General features: G+C 59.8%; 1 protein-coding gene across 1 annotated transcript in view; it reads left to right on the top strand.

Annotated features, from left to right (window-relative positions):
- Positions 1–3471: 3471 nt before the first annotated feature.
- USH1C (USH1 protein network component harmonin) overlaps positions 3472–9915 on the top strand; it is a gene marked incomplete at its 5' end in the record, with an annotated part of 71457 nt that continues 65013 nt past the window's right edge. Inside the window, 4 exons of the mRNA XM_040334641.1 lie at positions 3472–3610; positions 6441–6549; positions 6621–6645; positions 7186–7243. Of these exons, the coding sequence (XP_040190575.1) occupies positions 3472–3610; positions 6441–6549; positions 6621–6645; positions 7186–7243 (331 nt within the window). The remainder of the gene's footprint in view (positions 3611–6440; positions 6550–6620; positions 6646–7185; positions 7244–9915) is intronic.

Raw genomic sequence — 9915 nt, 5'->3', positions numbered from 1 at the left:
GGGGGATGATGGGGGTTGTTGGCGGGGGATAGGGGTTGTTGTCCCTTCAGATGGCGGGGGTTGTTGGCGGGGGATGATGGGGGTTGTTGTCCCTTCAGATGGCGGGGGATGATGGGGGTTGTTGGCGGGGGATGGTGGGGGTTGTTGTCCCTTCAGATGGCGGGGGATGATGGGGGTTGTTGTCCCTTCACATGGCGGGGGATGATGGGGGTTGTTGGCGGGGGATGATGGGGGTTGTTGTCCCTTCAGACGGCGGGGGATGATGGGGGTTGTTGGCGGGGGATAGGGGTTGTTGTCCCTTCAGATGGCGGGGGATGATGGGGGTTGTTGGCGGGGGATGATGGGGGTTGTTGTCCCTTCAGACGGCGGGGGATGATGGGGGTTGTTGTCCCTTCAGATGGCGGGGGATGATGGGGGTTGTTGGCGGGGGATAGGGGTTGTTGTCCCTTCAGATGGCGGGGGTTGTTGGCGGGGGATGATGGGGGTTGTTGTCCCTTCAGATGGCGGGGGATGATGGGGGTTGTTGGCGGGGGATGGTGGGGGTTGTTGTCCCTTCAGATGGCGGGGGATGATGGGGGTTGTTGTCCCTTCACATGGCGGGGGATGATGGGGGTTGTTGGCGGGGGATGATGGGGGTTGTTGTCCCTTCAGATGGCGGGGGATGATGGGGGTTGTTGGCGGGGGATGATGGGGGTTGTTGTCCCTTCAGATAACGGGGGATGATGGGGGTTGTTGGCGGGGGATGATGGGGGTTGTTGTCCCTTCAGATAACGGGGGATGATGGGGGTTGTTGTCTCTTCAGATGGCGGGGGATGATGGGGGTTGTTGGCGGGGGATGATGGGGGTTGTTGTCCCTTCAGATGGCGGGGGATGATGGGGGTTGTTGTCCCTTCAGATGGCGGGGATGATGGGGGTTGTTGTCCCTTCAGATGGCGGGGGATGATGGGGGTTGTTGTCCCTTCAGATGGCGGGGGATGATGGGGGTTGTTGGCGGGGGATAGGGGTTGTTGTCCCTTCAGATGGCGGGGGTTGTTGGCGGGGGATGATGGGGGTTGTTGTCCCTTCAGATGGCGGGGGATGATGGGGGTTGTTGTCCCTTCAGATGGCGGGGGTTGTTGTCCCTTCAGATGGCGGGGGATGATGGGGGTTGTTGTCCTTTCAGGTGGCGGGGGATGATGGGGGTTGTTGGCGGGGGATGATGGGGGTTGTTGTCCTTTCAGGTGGCGGGGATGATGGCGGTTGTTGTCCCTTCAGATGGCGGGGGATGATGGGGGTTGTTGGCGGGGGGTGATGGGGGTTGTTGTCCCTTCACATGGCGGGGGATGATGGGGGTTGTTGTCCCTTCAGATGGCGGGGGATGATGGGGGTTGTTGGCGGGGGATGATGGGGGTTGTTGTCCCTTCAGATGGCGGGGGATGATGTGGGTTGTTGGCGGGGGATGATGGGGGTTGTTGTCTCTTCAGATGGCGGGGGATGATGGGGGTTGTTGTCCCTTCAGATGGCGGGGGATGATGGGGGTTGTTGTCCCTTCAGACGGTGGGGGTTGTTGGCGGGGGATGATGGGGGTTGTTGTCCCTTCACATGGCGGGGGATGATGGGGGTTGTTGTCCCTTCAGACGGTGGGGGTTGTTGGCGGGGGATGATGGGGTTGTTGTCCCTTCACATGGCGGGGGATGATGGGGGTTGTTGTCCCTTCAGACGGCGGGGGATGATGGGGGTTGTTGTCCCTTCAGATGGCGGGGGATGATGGGGGTTGTTGGCGGGGGATAGGGGTTGTTGTCCCTTCAGATGGCGGGGGTTGTTGGCGGGGCATGATGGGGGTTGTTGTCCCTTCAGATGGCGGGGGATGATGGGGGTTGTTGGCGGGGGATGGTGGGGGTTGTTGTCCCTTCAGATGGCGGGGGATGATGGGGGTTGTTGTCCCTTCTCATGGCGGGGGATGATGGGGGTTGTTGGCGGGGGATGATGGGGGTTGTTGTCCCTTCAGATAACGGGGGATGATGGGGGTTGTTGGCGGGGGATGATGGGGGTTGTTGTCCCTTCAGATAACGGGGGATGGTGGGGGTTGTTGGCGGGGGATGATGGGGGTTGTTGTCTCTTCAGATGGCGGGGGATGGTGGGGGTTGTTGGCGGGGGATGATGGGGGTTGTTGTCCCTTCAGATGGCGGGGGATGATGGGGGTTGTTGTCCCTTCAGATGGCGGGGGATGATGGGGGTTGTTGTCCCTTCAGACGGCGGGGGATGATGGGGGTTGTTGTCCCTTCAGATGGCGGGGGATGATGGGGGTTGTTGGCGGGGGATAGGGGTTGTTGTCCCTTCAGATGGCGGGGGATGATGGGGGTTGTTGGCGGGGGATGATGGGGGTTGTTGTCCCTTCAGATGGCGGGGGATGATGGGGGTTGTTGTCCCTTCAGATGGCGGGGGTTGTTGTCCCTTCAGATGGCGGGGGATGATGGGGGTTGTTGGCGGGGGATGATGGGGGTTGTTGTCCCTTCACATGGCGGGGGATGATGGGGGTTGTTGGTGGGGGATGATGGGGGTTGTCCCTTCAGATGGCGGGGGATGATGGGGGTTGTTGGCGGGGGATGATGGGGGTTGTTGTCCTTTCAGGTGGCGGGGGATGATGGGGGTTGTTGGCGGGGGATGATGGGGGTTGTTGTCCTTTCAGGTGGCGGGGATGATGGGGGTTGTTGTCCCTTCAGATGGCGGAGGATGATGGGGGTTGTTGGCGGGGGGTGATGGGGGTTGTTGTCCCTTCACATGGCGGGGGATGATGGGGGTTGTTGGTGGGGGATGATGGGGGTTGTCCCTTCAGATGGCGGGGGATGATGGGGGTTGTTGGCGGGGGATGATGGGGGTTGTTGTCCCTTCAGATAACGGGGGATGGTGGGGGTTGTTGGCGGGGGATGATGGGGGTTGTTGTCCCTTCAGATGGCGGGGGATGATGGGGGTTGTTGTCCCTTCAGATGGCGGGGGATGATGGGGGTTGTTGGCGGGGGATGATGGGGGTTGTTGTCTCTTCAGATGGCGGGGGATGATGGGGGTTGTTGTCCCTTCAGATAACGGGGGGTGGTGGGGGTTGTTGGCGGGGGATGATGGGGGTTGTTGTCTCTTCAGATGGCGGGGGATGATGGGGGTTGTTGTCCCTTCAGATAACGGGGGATGATGGGGGTTGTTGGCGGGGGATGATGGGGGTTGTTGTCCCTTCAGATGGCGGGGGATGATGGGGGTTGTTGTCCCTTCAGGTGGCGGGGGATGATGGGGGTTGTTGGCGGGGGATGATGGGGGTTGTTGGCGGGGGATGATGGGGGTTGTTGTCCCTTCAGATGGCGGGGATGATGGGGGTTGTTGTCCTTTCAGGTGGCGGGGATGATGGGGGATGTTGTCCCTTCAGGTGGCGGGGGATGGTGGGGGTTCTTGTCCCTTCAGGTGGCGGGATGTGACATCTCTGTTGTGGTTTTGTGTTCGCAGGAAGCTGAGGGAGGTGAAGTTGGATCGCTCGCACCCCGATGGACTCGGTTTCAGTGTTCGGGGGGGTCTGGAGTTCAGATGTGGATTATTTATCTCTCATATCATGAAGGAAGGACAGGCGGACAGTGCGGGACTGCAGGTGAGGTCACATGACACTCTTCACTCCTCCCATCCATTACCCCCTCATCCTGGGATTGGGCAGAGGTGGTGAGGGGCAGCTGTGAATGGAGGAGGTTGGGGGGGCCACAGAGCAGGCATGGTGTGAAGGGAGTATGGTGTGAAGGGAGTATGGTGTGGAACGGGGGGCTTGGCTGTGGCTTGGTGGGTCTCCCCCCGTAGGTCTCCTCTGTATGGTATATAGTGTGTGTCGGGTTGATCCGGGTTGGGTTCTGTGTTGGGGGGTTGGGTCTGGCAGTTGATGTACCGGGTTGGGTCCTGGGTTGGGTCTGGCAGTTGATGTACCGGGTTGGGTCCTGGGTTGGGTCTGGCAGTTGATGTACCGGGTTGGGTTCTGGGTTGGGTCCTGGGTTGGGTCTGGCAGTTGATGTACCGGGTTGGGTTCTGGGTTGGGGGGTTGGGTCTGGCAGTTGATGTACCGGGTTGGGTTCTCGGCTGGGTTCGTTGGGTCTGGCAGTTGATGTTCTGGGTTGGGTCCTGGGTTGGGTCTGGCAGTTGATGTTCTGGGTTGGGTCCTGGGTTGGGTCTAGCAGTTGATGTACCGGGTTGGGTCCTGGGTTGGGTCTGGCAGTTGATGTACCGGGTTGGGTTCTGGGTTGGGGGGTTGGGTCTGGCAGTTGATGTACCGGGTTGGGTTCTGGGTTGGGGGGGTTGGGTCTGGCAGTTGATGTTTCCCGGGTTGGGTTCTCGGCTGGGGGGTTGGGTCTGGCGGTTGATGTACCGGGTTGGGTTCTCGGTTGGGGGGTTGGGTCTGGCAGTCGATGTTCTGGGTTGGGTTCTGTGTTGGGGGGTTGGGTCTGGCGGTTGATGTCCTGGGTTGGGTCATGGGTTGGGTCTGGCGGTTGATGTCCTGGGTTGGGGGGTTGGGTCTGGCAGTTGATGTACCGGGTTGGGTTCTCGGTTGGGGGGTTGGGTCTGGCGGTTGATGTTTGGGTTCTCGGCTGGGTCCTGGGTTGGGGGGTTGGGTTCTCGGCTGGGTTCTCGGCTGGGTTCTCGGTTGGGTCCTGGGTTGGGTCTGGCGGTTGATGTTTGGGTTCTCGGTTGGGTCCTGGGTTGGGGGGTTGGGTCTGGCAGTTGATGTACCGGGTTGGGTTCTCGGCTGGGTCCTGGGTTGGGGGGTTGGGTCTGGCAGTTGTACCGGGTTGGGTTCTCGGCTGGGTTCTCGGTTGGGTCCTGGGTTGGGGGGTTGGGTCTGGCGGTTGATGTATCGGGTTGGGTTCTCGGTTGGGTCCTGGGTTGGGTCTGGCGGTTGATGTACCGGGTTGGGTTCTCGGCTGGGTTCTCGGTTGGGTCCTGGGTTGGGGGGTTGGGTCTGGCGGTTGATGTTCTCGGTTGGGTCCTGGGTTGGGGGGTTGGGTCTGGCAGTTGATGTACCGGGTTGGGTTCTTGGCTGGGTCCTGGTTGGGTCCTGGGTTGGATCTGGCGGTTGATGTACCGGGTTGGGTTCTGGGTTGGGTCTGGCAGTTGATGTACCGGGTTGGGTTCTCAGCTGGGTTGGTTGGGTCCTGGGTTGGGTCTGGCGGTTGATGTTTGGGTTCTCGGTTGGGTTCTCGGTTGGGTCCTGGGTTGGGGGGTTGGGTCTGGCAGTTGATGTACCGGGTTGGGTTCTGGGTTGGGTCCTGGGTTGGGGGGTTGGGTCTGGCAGTTGATGTACCGGGTTGGGTTCTCGGTTGGGTCCTGGGTTGGGGGGTTGGGTCTGGCGGTTGATGTTCTCGGTTGGGTCCTGGGTTGGGGGGTTGGGTCTGGCAGTTGATGTACCGGGTTGGGTTCTGGGTTGGGTTCTTGGCTGGGTCCTGGTTGGGTCCTGGGTTGGATCTGGCGGTTGATGTACCGGGTTGGGTTCTGGGTTGGGTTCTGGGTTGGGTCTGGCAGTTGATGTACCGGGTTGGGTTCTCGGCTGGGTTGGTTGGGTCCTGGGTTGGGTCTGGCGGTTGATGTTTGGGTTCTCGGTTGGGTTCTCGGTTGGGTCCTGGGTTGGGGGGTTGGGTCTGGCAGTTGATGTACCGGGTTGGGTTCTGGGTTGGGTCCTGGGTTGGATCTGGCGGTTGATGTACCGGGTTGGGTTCTCGGCTGGGTTGGTTGGGTCCTGGGTTGGGTCTGGCGGTTGATGTTTGGGTTCTCGGTTGGGTTCTCGGTTGGGTCCTGGGTTGGGGGGTTGGGTCTGGCAGTTGATGTACCGGGTTGGGTCCTGGGTTGGATCTGGCGGTTGATGTACCGGGTTGGGTTCTCGGCTGGGTTGGTTGGGTCCTGGGTTGGTCTCGGTGTGAGGACGGTGACGGCGCCCCCAGTGGACGGTCGCTCTTCGGAGAGTTCTCACGCTGTAATGTGATCTCCCCTCCGGTTGGGCGGTAATAACGCGGCGGCGAGGTGGAGAACGGTCTCCGGGGATAATCGGCGCTCTTTGTTCCCCGGAGATTTGCTTTGTGTCGCTCAGACGGCGGGATTCTTATTATCTGTGAATAGAGAGCCGCCATCTTCCCATCGCCACAAATAGACGGAGATCTTATCAGGACGCCAATTCGCGATTCTCCTCCTTTATCAGATCCGGACTCGTCTCCTGCTGAGTGTCAGTTTTCCTGTGTGGGGGAGGGGGACGGATCACCGGGGGGGGGGGAGGGGGGGGGGGTGGGTTATTATTTCCATGGCTCCATATAGAGAGAAATGAATGTAGAATTCAGGAGGCAGTCAGGTGATTGGTGTAATGAAGGACTCGATCGTTCCCGGACTGCGACTCTCCGATCGGCTGAATTCTATTGGCTCTTTATTGATAAGATTTAACCCTTCGCCTCCAGATTGGGGATGAACTTGTCCGGATAAACGGATATTCGCTGAGTTCCTGCATCCATGAGGAGGTCATCAACCTCATCCGCGCCAAGAAGATCGTCTCCATCAAAGTCCGACGTACGTTGTGTGACGCGGGGGGAGGGGCTAGGCATGGCGGTCAGTGACTTACCTCTGTCTTCTCTCCGCAGATGTCGGGATGATTCCAGTGAAAAGGTGACGTCCCCCCTCCCCCTCCAGATCACCCATCTACCACCTACCTATGGAGTGCGCATGTCTCCCGAGGAACACCTACTCCCCGCCCCCCCATATCACCCATCTACAAGATCCCACCTACCTATGGAGTGCGCATGTCCCCCGAGGAACACCACCCCTCCCCCTCCAGATCACCCATCTACAAGATCCCACCTACCTACCTATGGAGTGCGCATGTCTCCCGAGGAACACCTACTCCCCGCCCCCCCATATCACCCATCTACAAGATCCCACCTACCTATGGAGTGCGCATGTCCCCCGAGGAACACCTACTCCCCGCCCCCCCCATATCACCCATCTACAAGATCCCACCTACCTACCTATGGAGTGCGCATGTCCCCCGAGGAACACCCCCCCCCCCCACCTTCCTAAATCTCCTCTGAATGAATTGTGGGAGTTCTGTGTATCGGGTCGCTGACTGACAAGTCCATTCTAATCTCAGATTACCCAGAATGCCTCTGTTCTCCTCTCCATTAACTTCCATTTACTTTGTTCTTCCAGCTCTGCTGAGGAGCCGCTGAAGTGGCAGTACGCCGACCAGATCATATCCGAGACCGAGGTGAGTCTGTGTGAGGGCCTCCTATAGACTGGACCTCCTATACAGGGGACTGCGGGCCTCCTATAGACTGGACCTCCTATACAGGGGACTGCGGGCCTCCTATAGACTGGACCTCCTATACAGGGGTCTGCGGGCCTCCTATAGACTGGACCTCCTATACAGGGGTCTGCGGGCCTCCTATAGACTGGACCTCCTATACAGGGGTCTGCAGGCCTCCTATAGACTGGACCTCCTATACAGGGGTCTGCGGGCCTCCTATAGACTGGACCTCCTATACAGGGGTCTGCGGGCCTCCTATAGACTGGACCTCCTATACAGGGGTCTGCGGGCCTCCTATAGACTGGACCTCCTATACAGGGGTCTGCAGGCCTCCTATGGACTGGACCTCCTATACAGGGGTCTGCAGGCCTCCTATGGACTGGACCTCCTATACAGGGGTCTGCGGGCCTCCTATGGACTGGACCTCCTATACAGGGGTCTGCGGGCCTCCTATAGACTGGACCTCCTATACAGGGGTCTGCGGGCCTCCTATGGACTGGACCTCCTATACAGGGGTCTGCGGGCCTCCTATAGACTGGACCTCCTATACAGGGGTCTGCAGGCCTCCTATGGACTGGACCTCCTATACAGGGGTCTGCGGGCCTCCTATGGACTGGACCTCCTATACAGGGGTCTGCGGGCCTCCTATAGACTGGACCTCCTATACAGGGGTCTGCAGGCCTCCTATAGACTGGACCTCCTATACAGGGGTCTGCAGGCCTCCCATAGACTGGACCTCCTATACAGGGGTCTGCAGGCCTCCTATAGACTGGACCTCCTATACAGGGGTCTGCGGGCCTCCTATAGACGGGACCTCCTATACAGGGGACTGCAGGCCTCCTATAGACTGGACCTCCTATACAGGGGTCTGCGGGCCTCCTATACAGGGGTCTGCGGGCCTCCTATAGACTGGACCTCCTATACAGGGGACTGCAGGCCTCCTGTAGACTGGACCTCCTATACAGGGGACTGCGGGCCTCCTATGGACTGGACCTCCTATACAGGGGTCTGCAGGCCTCCTATAGACTGGACCTCCTATACAGGGGTCTGCGGGCCTCCTATAGACTGGACCTCCTATACAGGGGTCTGCGTGCCTCCTATAGACTGGACCTCCTATACAGGGGTCTGCGGGCCTCCTATAGACTGGACCTCCTATACAGGGGACTGCAGGCCTCCTATAGACTGGACCTCCTATACAGGGGTCTGCAGGCCTCCTATAGACTGGACCTCCTATACAGGGGTCTGCAGGCCTCCTATAGACTGGACCTCCTATACAGGGGTCTGCAGGCCTCCTATAGACTGGACCTCCTATACAGGGGTCTGCAGGCCTCCTATAGACTGGACCTCCTATACAGGGGTCTGCGGGCCTCCTATAGACTGGACCTCCTATACAGGGGTCTGCGGGCCTCCTATAGACTGGACCTCCTATACAGGGGACTGCGGGCCTCCTATAGACTGGACCTCCTATACAGGGGTCTGCGGGCCTCCTATAGACTGGACCTCCTATACAGGGGTCTGCAGGCCTCCTATAGACTGGACCTCCTATACAGGGGTCTGCGGGCCTCCTATAGACTGGACCTCCTATACAGGGGTCTGCAGGCCTCCTATAGACTGGACCTCCTATACAGGGGTCTGCGGGCCTCCTATAGACTGGACCTCCTATACAGGGGTCTGCCGGCCTCCTATAGACAGGACCTCCTATACAGGGATCTGCGGGCCTCCTATAGACTGGACCTCCTATACAGGGGTCTGCGGGCCTCCTATAGACTGGACCTCCTATATGGGCCGGTCATAGAAGCGATAAAGTTGGGCAAACAATTGTTATCCAATGGAAAATAAAATGCAAATAATAAATGTACATCCAAAATACACCGACCAACCCCCAGGACCTCCCCTGTATCGGAGGGATGTCCTGTCCCCCCCCCCTCCCATCCCCCGGGACCCCCCTGTATCGGAGGGATGTGCTGTGTCCCAGACCCCCCCCCCCCCGTATCGGAGGGATGTCCTGTCCCCCCCCCCCCTCCCATCCCCCGGGACCCCCCTGTATCGGAGGGATGTGCTGTGTCCCCCCCCCTGTATTGAGGGATGTGCTGTGTCCCAGACCCCCCCCCCGTATCGGAGGGATGTCCTGTCTCCCTCCCATCCCCCGGGACCCCCTCTGTATTGGAGGGATGTGCTGTGTCCCCCCCCCCCCTCCCATCCCCCGGGACCCCCTCTGTATTGGAGGGATGTGCTGTGTCCCAGAGCCCCCCCCCCCTGTATCAGAGGGATGTGCTGTGTCCCCCCCCCCCCCCTCGGTATCGGAGGGATGTGCTGTGTCCCCCCCCCTGTATCGGAGGGATGTGCTGTGTTGCCCCCCCCCTGTATCGGGGGGGATGTGCTGTGTCCCCCCCCCCCTCGGTATCGGAGGGATGTGCTGTGTCCCCCCCCCCCCTCGGTATCGGAGGGATGTGTTGTGTTGCCCCCCTGTATTGGAGGGATGTGCTGTGTCCCCCCCCCCCCCCTCGGTATCGGAGGATTTATCAGGATTGTGTGGAATTTTCTGGCTCTCTCCCGCTCCGGCTCGTGTTGCCGATCCTCAGAGAACGATCGCTGTGTCCCGAGAATTCTTTACATGCTGCTGAGAAATTTCA

Source organism: Rana temporaria, unplaced genomic scaffold (genome assembly GCF_905171775.1).
Source record: "Rana temporaria unplaced genomic scaffold, aRanTem1.1, whole genome shotgun sequence".
Taxonomy (NCBI): domain Eukaryota; kingdom Metazoa; phylum Chordata; class Amphibia; order Anura; family Ranidae; genus Rana; species Rana temporaria.
The sequence above is the reverse complement of the archived record's forward strand: the minus strand, read 5'-3'. Positions and strand labels throughout refer to the sequence as shown.